Source organism: Myotis yumanensis, unplaced genomic scaffold (genome assembly GCF_028538775.1).
Source record: "Myotis yumanensis isolate MYYU_CA2020_CCGP unplaced genomic scaffold, mMyoYum1.0.hap1 SCAF_13, whole genome shotgun sequence".
NCBI classification, from domain to species: Eukaryota; Metazoa; Chordata; class Mammalia; order Chiroptera; family Vespertilionidae; genus Myotis; species Myotis yumanensis.
Genome location: NW_027223764.1, coordinates 21,627,203 through 21,644,243, shown reverse-complemented (window position 1 = coordinate 21,644,243; position 17,041 = coordinate 21,627,203). Strand labels below are relative to the sequence as shown.

Genomic DNA, 17,041 nt, shown 5'->3' with positions numbered 1-17,041 from the left:
TGAGAAACAGTCACATAAGATTTCGCATTTTCTTTACCATTTTTTCTCCGGTATGGGACGAGGCACAGCATTGACACGACAAGGAAAGTTGGGCTGACCTGACAGATTTCGGCCAAGTATTGTACCAACAAGATTTAGAGGAAGAATAACAAAAAAGCAGATGCAACAAACGGCCACCTGTAAATTAAATTAAAATGTATGTGATTACTCAGAACGATAACATTAATAAAAATAAATTAAAGGGATACAAAAATTTAAACACAACTTGATCACAAAAGAAAATGTTTAGGTTCAATGTTTAGGGGAAGGAGACATATGTAATACTCTTTGTAATACTTTAAGCAATAAAACAAAATTTAAAAAAAAAACAAAAAAACAAATACCTGTAAGAAGCCTAACTTTATCAGATATCTTTGACATGCTAATAAGTAACTTTCATTCTGTTTCTTAGGCCACTTTGGTGCTATAATAGAAGAAACACTGGATTTGAAATTAAAAACTTATTGTTTTCTTTTTCTTGGGATAAATACCCAGAAGTGAAATTGCTGGATCATATGATAGTTCTATTTTTAATTTCTTAAGGAACCTCCATACTGTTTTCCATAGTGGTTGACTCTGTAAAGCACCAGTATATCTGTGTTTTAATGTATTTAAATAATTCAAAAAATTTCAAAGTCTGACTACAGGTAAGGATATGTGAAAAGATTTTTTTTTGTGTGAAAAGATTTTAATATTGGTAATATATTAATATAAATGCTTAATGAGGTTCTAAAAACAGTACAGTTCCTGAAAACAAAAAAGTTATGAAGAAGCTTCGCTTCCTACCACTACACTCACCTATCGTTTAAAACATCCATGTTTCTTGATATGTTATTCTTTCTCTGAAATATATTCACCAGTTCCATCCATCTTTTAAAAAAAATTACTATGTCCTCTCTGTCATACTTAAGAGACAGACTTTCACTTGTTTTTTAAATCCTCACCCAAATATATATTTTTATTGATGAGAGAAGGAAACATCAATCGGTTGCTCCCCAATCTGAGATCGAACCTGCAAACCAGTATGTGCCTCGATCAGGAATCGAACCTGCAACCTTTTGGTGTACAGGATGATGGTCCAACCAAATGAGCCACCCGGCTAGGGTGACAGACTTTCACTTTACTGGCTCACAGAATCAAGAAAAAAAAGGGCAACTGTATTTTTAAAGTTAACAAGAACTATGTGGAGACTAACAAGAACTTTCTTCTTCACCTAATTTTCTGGGACTGAGTAAAGACTGGCTGTAACTATTAAAACTCATTAAGAAGCACTTTGGAGCCCTATCCGGTTTGGCTCAATGGATAGAGCATCAGCCTGCGGCCTGAAAGGTCCCAGGTTCAATTCCAGTCAAGGGCACATGGCAGGGTCGCAGGCTCAATTCCCAGTGGGAGGCTTGCAGAAGGCAGCCGGTCAATGATTCTCTCTCATCATTGATGTTTCTATCTCTCTCTCCCTCTCCCTTCCTCTCTGAAATCAATAAAAATGTATATTTTTTTAAAAAAAATAAGTACTTTGGAGAGATTTCAGGCCTCATATTAAAATGCTTATACTTTTTCAGTTTAAAAGTATGACTCAAGCAACCTACCATTGTTCCAAAAGGAATGGCTCTTGAAGCATGGTAATAAATGGCTATAAAATTGATGAAGAAGGCAGTACCACACACCATAGCTGGGATAAGGAATGCCCCAATAAACATCTGCTTTATCCATCTCCTTCCTGGAAGAGAAGGGAAACTATGAAAATCAAAGAGATAGACATTATATATTAATAGTTAAGAGCTGATTATTTAGTTCCTAATTTGACTTCCTAGTAACTATTTCAAAACAATAGCTAGTAAAGACCAGTCTGGCTATTCAAGTGCACCTAATGGAAATGCAGTTTTTGAAGAGGGTGTACTGGAAAAGAGCAATGAACTAGTAAAATATTCTTATGTTTTGTCTTGATTCTGCTACTGATCTGCTGTGAACTTTGTCAAGCCACTCAATCGTTCTGGGATATAAGTTGGCTTAGAAGGGTGTTTTCAAACTGTTGCTTAGAGTTCTGGAGCTTCTTGTAGGTGCCAATGGACTCACTGGTGAAAAAAGAGCCCAGGTCACCAAGCCCTGCTTCAACCAGAATAAGTTCAATTTTACAGTTTTACACATTGGGGTTTCAGGGAGGCTTCATTGGGAAAGAGGGCTGCACTGCTTTAAAAAAATAAAAATAAAAAAACCCTAGGTTAAACAGTCCCTAAATTTACTCTTAGCTCTCTCATTATAATTATAAATATATATATGTAAATGTATTTCCATGTTTTAAAAGGAAAAAACAATGGAATGTGTTTCATGAGCTCTCTTGGCAATTAGAACTATAGATGCATAAGTTTTATTCTTTCTTTGCACTTCTTTGTATTGCCAAAATTCTATGCGGTGAGCACCTATTATTTAAACAACAAAGGGAAGTCATTTTAAAACTAAGCAATAAAATTTTTAAATCCCATTCAGTGACCAAGAAAGCACCCTGAGCTACCTTTCTATAACACAGCAGAGGGCACAAGCAAGCACACTGCCATGGAGGCATCTTCATGCTGCTTAGGGACAAACTGGAAAGATTTACACTGGCTCACTGTTATCGTTCAGCCCCACAATCATAAGCAATAGTGACCCAAAGAGAAAACACTATAGAAAATACAAACAATAACCTAATTTTTGTTTTCTTTTTCTATATAAAGCTCTTCTTAAATATCTGTCTCATAGAAGTACTACCCCAAATCTTTACATTTCTCAAGAAAAACTCCTTGACTCTGAACTTTCTCCTTTATTTAATTTCTTTCTCAGTGAAGTTTCAAGAACCCCTCCTTTCCAAATACCCACCATACCCAACACCAAAAGGGTAGCAACTAATTAATGTTTTGTATTATTTCTCCGATTAAATTCCAAGTGTTTCCTGGCACTCTCTTTTCCTGTACTTTCCATTATCTTCTCAGATTCAGGCAAGAATTAATAACTTCCATATTCAACTCTATCTCTCTTTCCTTCCAACAGTCAGAAAGAATCCAAAAAAAGAAAGAAAAAAAAAGAATCCCACCTACATTCCACAGGGTACAACCAGTAGCCCAGGAATCTGCACTGCAGTGTTTCCTACCATTCCCCATGCCCTTGGACATTCTGCTCAAGTCCCAAGCCACCCCCAGCTTCAAATTGGGTCTGGAGCATTATCCAGTGCATTGAGAACAGTGTGAAGACCCTGAGCTTCACTGTCGTTCAAATCCTTAACTCTGAAAATTCTTGATTCTCTGAGCTGACCTCTATATTAACTTGGCTTCATATCAGGACACAATCAGGCCTCCTCAGGGCACTGTCAATCAGACAATAACCTTTAGATTATTCTTGGTAAGATTTGATACTCCTAGGGGCTTTTGTTTGAACTCTGTCAGCTTTCAAGCATAAGTATAGTTAAGTCTGGCTGGGTGTTCTTAACTTGCAATCAGATTAAAAGCAAATTTATGTCCACGTAGGAATAAATTTCCTGTTTTAAATAAATCTGTTTCTGCAGTGGAGACTTTTCTGGGGGCTCATAAACTGTAAAAATCTCAGTCTAACTAGTTTTCAGATCAAATTCAAAATAGAAGTTGCTTTAGGCATCCTTATTTCCTCAGGATGGTAGTCCTATAGCAGTGATGGCGAACCTATGACACGCGTGTCAGAGGTGACAGGCGAACTCATTTTTTTGGTTGATTTTTCTTTGTTAAATGGCATTTAAATATATAAAATCAATATCAAAAATATAAATCTTTGTTTTACTATGGTTGCAAATATCAAAAAATTTCTATATGTGACACGGCACCAGAGTTAAGTTAGGGTTTTTCAAAGTGCTAACACGCCGAGCTCAAAAGGTTTGCCATCACTGTCCTATAGGATAAGACTCATTTCTCCCTTTTTGGAGGTAGAACGTAGAGGCTGACCACCTAACTAAAATACTCAGGAATTCATGATGATACTACCTTAGGCAATCCAAAGAATTACCTAAATTGAAGGTACAGAACAATAAAAAGAAATGATAAACTAGGATTTCCTGGAGGAATTTTCAATGATTTTACACTGAGCTCCTATAACCAATAAGTCTGATCTACTAAAAGAAAACAGTATCACCTAATGCTGACATTGCTTAGGATGGGCTGGGAAAAATCACATTAGGAAGTCTTATCCTTAGGAATGTGATCTTAAGGTCCTTCAGTCATAACCTGAACTATCCAAATCTACTACTTTCAGCACATTTCTGACCTTGACAATTACAGGGAAAACAAATAACCCAAGGACCCTTAAATGCCATCATAGAAAGAAACAGCAAAAATCAAGTACCCTTGTATCACCCATGTATCCCCCATCATTCCAGGTCACAAAAGAAACAAGGGAGTATTTAAAATAAAAGTGCTCATAAGCAAAAGACTGTGACACAGAATAACAGAAATCTTTGTGCAGGGTCCTTTGATAAACATTTAAGAGTCAACAGAAATAAAGAGCTATACTTCCTATTCTCTTTCCACTGTCCACACTTTATCCATAAACCATAAAACATGCCTTTATATTCAACTATAAAGCTATAAACTCTATGTGGAGGCCTCCCATGGAGCACATGTAGGGAGCTAGGCACCTCAAAGTAAAATAATATCAATAACTTATATATACTTTCTACTACATGTTCCTCAGACCTAACTGCTTAGTAAGCAATGGAAAGAATCTATTCATTGTTCACAATTTTAGAAAATAAAATGCAAGGAGGACCCATAAAGGCAAGATAGAACACATAATAGGTTTGAAGGAGATTATGTGAAATGGGATAGCAAAGAATTTTAAAATGCCTGTATTGCCTGTTTTAAATTTGAAATACCTCACCATAAAATATTAGCATCTATAATTAAAAAAACAAAGTGATAACTCTTAAGTTACCTCCTTGTCTCGCATACAAACTTCCTCCAAAATAACCATTCACTGGAGACGTAGCAGCATAGACAAATATGGCTGTACTGAGCATTGATCCCCTCCTAAGAAGGTGAAAAGATGTGTAAGATAAATTAAAACCAACAACTTGAAGAACATATCATATAACCTATCACATTAACATCAGTTTAATTTCAAAGTTAAATTTAACACGAACACAAAAATATCATCCTGGGTCCTGGCTGGGTAGCTCAGTTGGTTAGAGCATTATCCTGATAACACCAAGGTTGCGGGGGTTCGATCCCTGGTCAGGATACACACAAGAATCAACCAATGAATGAACAAATGGGTGGAGCAACAAATCGATGTCTGTCTGTCTCTGTCTCCACCACTCCCCCCACCCCTCTCTAAAAATCAATCAATAAAAACATAAATACCATCCTGGACTGCAAAGGACCTCAAAAGATTGCCTAGTGAATGAATTTCCAGTTAAAATTACACTTAAATGGTACAGGATGATGATCCTCATTTTTTTAAAAACTGCAGTAAATTTCATAATATATTCTAAAGAAATACAGGGAGGGGAAAAAAACGGGTTTATAGTTGTTTATATGGAAAATAATACAATTAATACATGAAAAAACTGTTTCATGAACTCAACTGTAAACCTACATTTGCCAACCCTGTATATTATATTTCTTTGGCAAATATTAGAAGCTGGCACTAAAACTGTTTTTGCAACCCTGTGAGCCAATCACATCATATGGAAAAGGATATTCATCTGTTAAGAAAAATAATTAGAATACTCCTCTTTATAATTTAACTGCTTAAGTTTCTTGCCTGCTGACAGAAATATAACTTAAGTAGTATAATCTATTACATTACTGTTATTACTTTAAATGGTATAACAATGAGACTTTTTTTATTTAGTTTTCCTTATACAGTTAAAAGCTGCATTGGTCCACAAATCAACTTCATTCAGTTCAACAATTTCTAACCTCCCCTTACAATAATGATATCTAGGATATTCAAGACCAACCCTCTTGAGTAAAACTAGACAAAATTTTTTAAATGCCTAATTGCAAAGAGAAAAATTAAATTAAGTGACAGTATCACTTGACATAACACAGAAATGTATTTAACCCACTAACAATAAATACCATTTCTGAAACTCACTCTAACTAGGAAGGCAAAATATGTTCTATATATAGAAAATAGAAGTACTGTGAAAACCTTGTGCTTCTCATGAAGATCTAACTGGATCTTCGGCTTTAAAAAAAAATGCCTTATACACTTTGTCAAATAGTTCTGGACTACAATTAACCAACCAAAATGTTCAGTAAGGCTAGTAAGTTTTAGCATTTAACATAAAAATATACTTATACATGAAGATTACTGTTCATTATTTAATTTGTCTCAATAATGACATTTATGCTATTTAAATTCTAAGAATTGTAATAAGCAAATATTTAATTATGACTGACTTTTTAAAAGGTTCCAATTATTAAAATGATTCAAGAGCAATAAAAAGTAATAAAGTACAATCACTTACTCTGTATATAAATCTTCTATCATTGCAACAATAATAACAATGAAAGAAACAGCAAATATCTGACATCCAGAACCAATGAGAGAGGAAAATATCAGTGGGTGACTTGATGGTCTAAATACATCGCCATGCACCTGCTTCCATCCATATTCATCTCCTAGGTCTCTATCCTAAATACATAAATATGTAGACAGAAGAGAAAAACCATTCAGAATGAAAATACAGAAAATAAGTGAAAATTATAATTAGAATTGTAAGTTTCCTCTCTCCAAACTTACAGCTATTTAAAGGTGTTCAACATATCAAGAAAAAAAAAAGTCAAATTTAAAATAATCACTGCCTTAATAACTTTTACTGAGGTCCAGGAAGGTGCTTTCTGATTCTGCTCCGAGAAATATCAAAGAATGAAAAAAGAAAATAGTCTACAGCAAAAAGAAATGGTGAAATTGGGAGAATAGCACACTGACGCTCTTAACATCATTTTCAGACACTGCTCTTGCCATTTGCATCACGACTGTGGCTCATATGTGACCAGGGGCCAGGTGGAAAGGAAGAAGAGTATCAAAACCAGTACTAGATGCCCTAACAGTACAGCAATGTCCTTAATAGCCTGGAATCTAAGAAAGCATACGGGGAAAATATTGAACAGTTGAATAATAATTTTTTAAGTAAATGGTATTTTTAAGATACTCTGTTTTTCCTTATATTTTCTTATTTTTATTGTTGACAATATTACAGATGTCTTCCATTTTTTCCCTTTTTTCCCACCTCTACCCAACCTCCACCCCACCTCAGACCTTCCCCATGCTATTACCTGTATCTATAAATTATGCATATATGTTCTTTGGTTAATTTTCTTTCCAACCTGAGTAAACAAGTATCTAAAACAATGTTTTTAAAGAAATAACAGCCCCTCAGGATAATCTGATTTTGTGGGGAGAGATCCTGGTCAGATATGTTTGAGAAGCACCAAATATTTTATCTACCCTCTGATACTTCACAATGCACATTAGCATATTAAAATTTAAATCTCTTTAACTGTTTCCCAACTTATTTAATGATGGAGCATATCTTCATAGAACAGCCATTAACATCCTACAGAATACATTTTTTCTCACTTTATATCTATATCTATATCTATATCTATATCTATATCTATATCTATATCTATATCTATATGGCTAAGCAACCATCCAACCGGTAGCTATGATGGGCAATGACAACCAGGGGGTAGATACTCTGACCGGTAGCTATGATGCTCACTGACCACCAGGGGGCAGACACTCAAGGGAGGAGCTGCTGAGCTGCAGTGACTTGGCAGCAGCGGTTCTCAGGTGACGCACCCTGGGGTTCCAGGATGAGTCTCCCAAGAACTGCCCTCTTGCAATCTGCAATCCAGGACCCCTCAGAGGATGTTGGAAAGCTGGTTTTGGCCTGATCCCTGCAGGCCAGGCCAAGGGCCACCTGCTGGAGGGATCCCACTCACTCTGCAGATGCCCTTTGATCCGAGGTGCCGCCCAGGTGCAGTTGGCCGGGGCAGGACCATGGGAGGTTGGCTCCAGGGCGTGTCTGGCCCGTCTCACTGAGTCCCACCCCACTGGCCACCTTCTAATTAATTTCCTTTCAATGTGCACGAATCCGTGCACCGGAGCACTAGTTGGTCTGTAATTTTGTAAAAATATTTAGAAAACAAACACCTCCCTATTGATGTAGTCCCATTTGTTTTAAACTAAATGTAAATTAATACTTTTGCCAACTCCCTGAATTGTATACAATATTCAATAATATTAGAAAAACACCAACACAGATCTACAACCTCCTTGTTGCAATTTTTAAATCAAAAGCTCTGAAAACTGAGTTTGTTTCATAAATTTGGCATATCCTTATTTTGAGGCAAAACTTGGACTGAATTAACAATGGGTTATTTATACTGTTTATCCCACCTGGGGTGAACATTCATATGTTTTGCTGAAAAAAATTAAGATTTGATTAGAGATCACTGCCAAGAGTTTACACCTTTCTAAAACCCGAAATTCTGAATTCTGAAACTTACCTGACCTCAAGATTGTGGACCTACTATCCAACATTCAAAACACAATAATATTGAGTTAATTTGTTTTTATAAGTACAATATAAAATGTTTGCTCACCATGTCATCCATTTCTTCTTCTTTACTGTACCGAGCATAATCTTTTCTTAAAGTTCTCATTAAAATCATTGAAACTAATCCCACCAAGAAGATAACCATCATGAAGGAGTTGAAAATTGAAAACCAATGAATCTAAAAAGAACAGAAAATATTACTTACATAAAAATAGCAGTCACAAAATTCACAGGTCCCATGAAGACCATGGGATGCTAATACAAAAAAAAAATTTTAAACTTTTACATAAAAATCTAAACTTCAGACACACTGGGGATGAGTATTCACTATACAATGGAATTTGTTTTCAGTAAGTTTCAGATACACTAAGAACATGATATTGTTTATTGAGATTTTCACAATCAAATTTATTATACAAATAAAGTATAATTTGGCTTTAAAACACAGACTAGTCAGCATTACAAAGAAGAACCTGGAGCTTTAAAGTCAAACAGGCCTGGGTAGTTCAGGCTCTGCCAATTTCTAGCTATGTGATCCCAATATCCCAATAAATGAAGAAAATAATACTATCTCGTAATCTGTATGGTTTAGTAACATGTAAAAAGTATGGCACCATGTCTGGCAAGAGCAATGAATGATAAATATTAGTTTCCTTCCCTCTAACTGAGCAACAATCTGAAAATCTCCTTAGACCACCAAGATTAAACCATCATAGTTGGCGGGCATGGAGGCAGGCCACCTTCCTGAATCATCTGCTTCACTTTCAGTTTGTCCTCTCACTCTGCTGCCATCATTATTCACTCCTTTCCAAATTAGCTCTCCATGGTGCAGAGAACACTAAGGTACCCCATAGTTTCATAATGTTCCCAAGGCTCTTGACTTTGATTTCACTCACACATTTGTCACAAAATTATGTCCACATCCTGATTCATATAATCACAAGGTACTACTGTATCTCTGAGTGCCTCTCAGAACTGAGTGCACCTGGCTTCCACTAGGTCTGGAGCACTGTCCAGTAATTCCTTTACATTTCAATTCACAAAATAGAAAAGATTCAAGGCCCCAATTTCATTTATTTTTTTGTATTTATCCTCCTAGCCTTTTATTCCTCCTGTCAATCTCCTAGAAATTGTTTCTCCTCATACACCACTCCTCTCATTTTGAACCCCAAAACTTACACCTTTCTCCCCACCATCAGTAATCTCCAAAGGTCCCCATCTAAAATAGTACCTACTACCTGGGATTGTTATTTGTTTTAAGCAAGATAATGAATGCAAAGCATATAGCATAGTGCCTGACATACAATAAAACACTAAAAAAATTTTAAGTTGTTATTACTATTATCTTTTAAAGTGTTTGCTTGATCTCTTGTCTACTCACTGTTTCAATCTTTTTACCTCCCTCCTTTCAATGGCAACACTTTTCAAATGAGACTACAGGTCCTACTTCCCTCACCTACTCCTAAACACAATGCCATCACACTTTGTCCCACAAAATTTCTCTCAAAGATCTGCAATGAACATCTAAGTCAATTCAGTGATTCAGCGGTCAATTAGTTGCCCCCACTCTCCTTGCTCTCCCTGCCATGTTTGATCTTTGCTGACACTATGCCATCCTACTTCACTAACTGCTGCTTCTCCTCTTTCATCCTTGATGCCGGCTCCTCCCACCTTTGTGAACTTTTCCAAAAGCTTCAGTCTTGGTACTCAGCAGAGACTTCCTGGGGCTCTCAGAACTTTTAACTAGAATTCCAATGATGATGGTAACACCCTCTGCCACCTACCCCACCCCGCCCCAAATCTCTAGCTCTCTTTCTCCCATTCATGTTTCAGACTTTAGCTAATTCTGATCATTTCCACTTGAATGTCTTTCTGGAATTTCAGACTGCCCTAAAATAAACTATTAATCTTCCGCCTCACATATAACAACTCTCTTCTGACTCCTAACTTCTACTAATGGTACTAACATTTGGCTTTGAGAATCTGAAATTATCTCTGGTTCTTCCTTCTCCTTAATCCTTCCTTGGTAATAATTACTAGCCTTTTTTTTTTTTTTTTAAACTTTGGAATGTCTCTTGTATCTAACCCTTCCTCTCCATTCCCATGTCATCCCCTCACACCCTGATAATTCTAGTGGCCTCCTAGTTGGCCTTCTTTATTTTTGGTCTCTCCCCTTCCTTTCAAACTGTTCTATAAAAAGTTACCCAGTGAATTTTTCTGAAACATCATGTTCATATATCACTGCTCTAAAACTTATAATGACTCCCTATTTTCTCACATATCGAATGTAAGCTATTTCCCTAATATTCTGTACCCTTTGTAATATGGCCACCTCACTTTATTTAGCCAACCTTTCTTTCCATTGTATCCTATATTCCAATCAGGCCTATTCTTCCTCAGTGACCCACAAGTACAGAATACTCATTTCCACCTATGTAGCCTTCTTATAATTCCTTTCACATGGGATCTACTTCTGTCCACATTTGAAAATTCTACTACCGTTTAAAGCCCAACTCAACAACTCTTTCTTCCATACAATCTCTCATTGACATAGTCTAGTTACTCATAGACATACTCCTGCTCCAAACTTTTGCAAGTACATACATAGATTTTTTAACATGAAGAAGGCACTGTCTTCTATAATTAGGATAGATTTTAACTGGGGGTAATCTGCTGAGTTGTGCACTAGTGTGAAAGACAGTCCTGGCTGTTACCCACCCTGAGGATTCAGGCAAGTGACAACTCTATGGCTCTCCCCGAAAAACAGGAGACAGCCAACTGCCTCTGCCTCTTCATGAGATCTCTTTCTTCATTCAACAATTTAATGTATACTTGCTGATATTATAAAGAAAATAATGAATGCATTATATTTTGAAATATTTGCAAAAAAAAAGTTACATAAACTTAAGTTTATCACAAAAGTATCATTCAAAATTTATAAAAGCAGCCTATAATTATAGGCTTTTCCCAAGATTTTATTTTGTTCCCACCCTGGGAAATTAATGACCCAAAAAAAGACAAAAGAGAAAAGATGATCTTATTATACTGCTAATATTTCTAACAAAACTCTGTATTTTCTAATCAAATATTTGAACTTCAAACCATACCTATTATAATGTACCACTAATAACCTGACACTTTATAATATCCACTAATTCAAAAAATGATGACGTACTGTGATTTTTAATTATAAGGAATGTTTTTTTAAAATAATAAAGAAATCAGATGTCACAAAGGAGTTACTCACTCCACAAACTGCTGACTCCAGCACCCTCTAGTGTTGCTAATCTTAAAGCAGAGCCCAGGTTTGTCATGAATTTTCACACTGCCTGTACTGAGCACCTGCTATGTGTCAAACACTGAACGAGGTACTTTATACTACACTATCAAATGGAATTTCACAGCAAGTACGCAATGTATTATAATCCTTGCTTCACTACTAAGGAGACAGAAGCTCAAGAACTGAGTAATCTGACCAAGGTTATAGTTGGTGGCAGACAGACTGTATCAGCTCTAGCGCCTAAGCCTGCACTTGTAGTCATTGTATTAGAAACAATCCTTGCACTTATGTGATAGATCCCATCTGCCTACTTAAGGAAAACCTGTAGTTAATTCTCCCGTTCTCCTGCACTGTCCATTTTGCACTCTCTACTGAACCCTATTCAACATATAAACATGTTTTTCTTACATCTCAAAAAAAAGAAAATCTCCTGACTCCATCTTTTCTGCTAGCTATTGTACCGTTTCTTTGCTCTCTTTACCAGCCAAACTTGCTGTCTTCAAATCTCCTCTCATTCTCTTACAATGGCTCTATTCAGATTTTGCCCCACCACCACACCAAAACAACTTTGTCAAGTTCACCATTGACGCTGGGTAAATCCGATAGTCACTTTCAGAACCCTTCTTACTTGACCCATCAGCAACAATTCAGAACTAATTTCTCTATCCTTCATTATATACTTTCTTCTCTTGATTTCCAGAAATACCATACAATCTTTCCCCCTCTACTTTACTGGTATGTCCTCAAAGCCCTTAGCTGATTTCTCTTCCCCCTATTCTCCCCCAACTTTTATTACTGCCCCCAGGGCTCAGTCCTTAGTCCTCTTCTATTTCTACATACTCTGCCCTGGTAGTTGCATCCAGTCTCATAGCTTTATATACTATGTGCATGCCAATGGCTGCAAAATTTGTATCTCTACCCAGACCTCTCTCCTGACTGAACTCCAGATTGATATATCCAACTGGCTAGTCAGTATCTCTATTTGGATGTCTTACAGACACTGCAAAACAAACACGTCCTAAACTGTACTCTGATTTTCCCCTCCAAACCTTCTCCTATCATCCTTTCCACACTGATCTCATTAGTTATATCTTTGAAATCCACAGCCCTAGCACAGTGCCCTACATATGGCAAATGCTCATTAATGTTCGTTAAACTGATTGGAGCACATATTGAATATCTTAAAATACACAATTTACCTACCCTGTGTTGAAAAAAAGATGGATCAAGGTATTTGTCAAATCTATCTTCAAATTTTACATCTGATTTTTTCCATTTTACCTGAAAAAAAGTTTTCATTTGAAAATCAAGGCCAGTAAACAAATTAATAATCTGATAACAAAACTCTGAGCAAAATTTGAAACGATTTACACTTAGAATAAGACATTACAGAAATGGTAGAAAATTACTACCAATTTCAGAAATTGAAAGATATGATAAAATAACCAACTTTCCTCTGTAATAACAAAACTTACAACTTTACTTAGAAGAATCATTTCAGTTTTCAAGAATTAACTATTGCTGACTTATATATTCTGACTCAATAAATGTGATAAGAACTCAATTAGACCAATTAAAATAAGAATCTGTATGTCTTTATCTTTAGATTGCAATAGTTATTATAATTATCACATTTCTTCATTACTTCAGTTGTGCAAATATGATTTGCACTAGGAACATACGTACAAAGATTGAAAAACTTTCAAAATTGGCTACTACCAATTGACTCATTCCAGTTACCAGAAAAAAAAAAATGGCAAAGAGAGAAGCTACCTACATCAGATTTCTCTTCTTTACACTATTTTTAATTGTAATGGAAGAGAATTAACTTGACAGTCACAAAGGACTCTGACAAGCTCTTACTCTGCAGGAACATTTTATTCCAATTGATAAAGCAAAAATGGTAAACTATACCCATCCAGTACTTTTCAATACAACATCATCTCTATCTGAAACAGTAAAAGGGAAAGAAAACAAGGAACACTGTGATCTCAATTGTAACCAGAAAAATACATGACTAGGTTCATTAGCTGCCCAGTTACAATAGTAAACTTTACTATAGCAAATGGTAGGTACTGCAAATGCATAATTGGTATCTACTTCTATAGACCTGAAACAAATCTCCTTGCTTTTAAGAGGCTTACTTACATACATTGAGGAAATAGTTTTAATAATATTTCTTGTCATCCAATTTCAAGCTCTATTTTCATTTACTAAAACTGAAAAATGCACTTAATTTTTTATATTAGGTCACAAACCCTTCTTCCCTATATCAAATTATTTAAATACTTACTGAATATGACATCTGGATTTTAGTATTGGGAACCAATTTCACTTTTCCTTCACTAGTTAGATTAACATCAACAATTCGATTACCATTAAACCCTATTTCAAGTTTTTTGTAGGTCCAAAGATAGTAATCTTCTCCATTTTCATCTGCTTCACCAACAATACCTACAAAAGAAATAACACGTTATACAAGGTAATTTCACTTAATATTTAAAATACGTTAGAACCAAAATATCATAAAATGTTTTTATAAAAAAGCAATATTATCATTATTCCTCATAGTTAGAATAAGGCAAAATTGCAGACTGGACTTCCACTCTTTGTTAACTACGTGGCTAACACAAACCATGAACACAACATGGTAAAAAAAAAAAAAAAAGTGATATATAACCTATCAATATAACTATCACTAATTTGATTCTTGAAGTTCATTAGTAGCACCTTCATTATAATAAGTATCACCTTATCTGTGTCTACCCACAACAGTTCAAAATCTCAGAAAATTTAGTCAAACTAAAATTAAAACTAAGGTCTCCACAGGCCCAGTCCAGTACTTTCTCTAATAACCTGATTTACCCATTCTGAATAAGCTGTGCATATGTGTATATGAGTACCAGAACTTAAAATGCCTCTTTTTTTATAGCTCAAGTTCTGGACTACATTAAAATGAAAGATGACCTGGAATCATAAAAATCCTAGAAGAAAACATAGGCAGTAAACTTTTTGACATCAGTCTTAGCAATATTTTTTTGAATATGTCTCCTCAGGCAAGGGTAACAAAAGCAAAAATAAACAAATAGGACTACACCAAATTAAAAAGCTTTTGCACAGCAAAGGAAACCATCAACAAATTGAAAAGAGGAAAAGATATGTGCAAATGGTTTATCCAATAAAGGGTTAATATCCAAAGTATATAAAGAACTCATACAACCAGATATCAAAAAAAAAAAAAAAAATCCAACTTAAAAATGGGCAGAATATAAGGTGACAGGAGAAGGTTTGACTATGGGTGGTGGGCCCAAGGTGCAATATGCACATCTTGTGACATAGAAACCCATACCTGAAACCCATACCTGTATGTTCATGTTGGCCAATGATACCCCAATCACTTTAATAAATAAATTTAAAAATTACCTAATGGGTAGAAGACCTGAACAGACATTTTTCCAAAGAAGACATACAGATGACCAACAGGCACATGAAAAGATGCTCAACATCACTAATCAGCAGGGAAATGCACATCAAAACCATGATATACCACCTCACACCTGTCAGACTGGCTATTATCAAAATGGCATAAAATAAGGGTTGGTTAGGATATAAAGAAAAAGGAACCCTCAGACACTGTTGGAGGGCATATAAATTGGTACAGTCACTAGGAACTTCATGCTGTTCCTCAAAAAATTAATAAAAATAGAACTACAATACCACCCAGCAATTCCACTTTGGGGTATTTATTTAAAGAAAACAAAAACACTAATTCAGCATCACCAATTCAGCACCCCTATGTTCACTGCAGCATTATTTACAATAGCCAAAATACGGAAACACCCTAAGTATCCAATGATAGATGAATGGATAAAGAAGATGTGGTACGTATATACAATGGAATACTACTCAGCCATATAAAATAATGAAATCTTACTATTTGCCACAACATAAATGGACCTAGAGAGTATTATGCTTAATGAAATAAGTCAGACAGAGAAAGACAAATACTATATGACTTCACTTATATGTGGAATCTAAAAAACAAGACAAATGAACAAATAAAACAAAACAAAAACAGACTCAGATACATAGAACAAACTGGTGGTTGCCAGAGGGACAGGAGAAGGGAACATAGGCAATATACATGAAAGGATTAAAGGGTATAAACTTCTAGTTATAAAATAAATAAGTCATGTGAAAGAAACAAACAGCATAGAGAATATAGTCAATAATCTATATATATAAAAGCCAAGCGACCGGAACGATTAGTCACTATGACACACACTGCGGCCAGCCAACCGGCCATCAGAGGTGGGGCCAGCTGGCCAACCTCCTGTGGTCCCTCCCCCGCAGCCAGCCTGGCTCCGATAGGGCTCCCCCCTTTCACAGGTGGGGCCGGCCAACCTCCCGCAGCCTCCCCCCCAACCTCCCCCGCACCCCACCGCTGGCCCGGCCCCCAATCGGCTCCAATTAGGGCTGGCCGGGCCAGTGGTGGGGTGCGGGGGAGGCTGGGGGGGAGGCTGCGGTTGGGGTGGAGCCAATCGGCTCCATCCGGGCACGAATTCATGCACCAGGCTCTAGTATTGTAATAATTTTATATGGTGACAACAGATAACTAGATCATGGTGATCACTGCATACTGTATATAAATATTGAATTGCTATGTTGTACACCTGAAATGAATATAATAAGTCAATTATACTTCAACTAGTGCCCTGGTGCACGGATTCGTGCACATGAAAAGGAAATTAATTAGAAGGTGGCCGGTGAGGCGGGACTGGGTGAGATGGGCTGGACATGCCCTGGAGCCAACCTCCCGCGGTCCCTCCCTGGCCGGCCGAACCTGGGGCTGTGCTGTGGCTACAAGGGCATCTGCAGAGTGAGCAGGGTCCCTCCAGCCTGGCCTGCTGGGACTGGTCCAAAACCGGCTCTTCGACATCCCCCGAGGGGTCCTGGATTGTGAGAGGGTGGCTCTCGGGTGACGCATCACGGAATCGGGCTCCCTCCTCTCTGGTTCCAGGGTGCATCACCCAAGAACCGCCGCTGCCAAGTCACTGCAGCTCGGCAGCTCCTGCATTGAGCAGACATCTGCCCGCTGGTGGTCAGTGCGTGTCATACCTACCGGCGGGTCAGACAGTCGCTTAGCCTTT

At 36.7% G+C, this 17,041-nt stretch overlaps 1 protein-coding gene across 1 annotated transcript in view; it reads right to left on the bottom strand.

Moving 5' to 3' along the window:
- The window catches only part of TM9SF3 (transmembrane 9 superfamily member 3), a 45,456-nt gene that overhangs the window by 13,328 nt on the left and 15,087 nt on the right, over positions 1–17,041 (bottom strand). Inside the window, exons 4-10 of the mRNA XM_070432601.1 lie at positions 14,185–14,345; positions 13,095–13,172; positions 8,658–8,789; positions 6,512–6,678; positions 4,969–5,063; positions 1,626–1,756; positions 38–177 (exon numbers count right to left, since the gene is read on the bottom strand). Of these exons, the coding sequence (XP_070288702.1) occupies positions 38–177; positions 1,626–1,756; positions 4,969–5,063; positions 6,512–6,678; positions 8,658–8,789; positions 13,095–13,172; positions 14,185–14,345 (904 nt within the window). The remainder of the gene's footprint in view (positions 1–37; positions 178–1,625; positions 1,757–4,968; positions 5,064–6,511; positions 6,679–8,657; positions 8,790–13,094; positions 13,173–14,184; positions 14,346–17,041) is intronic.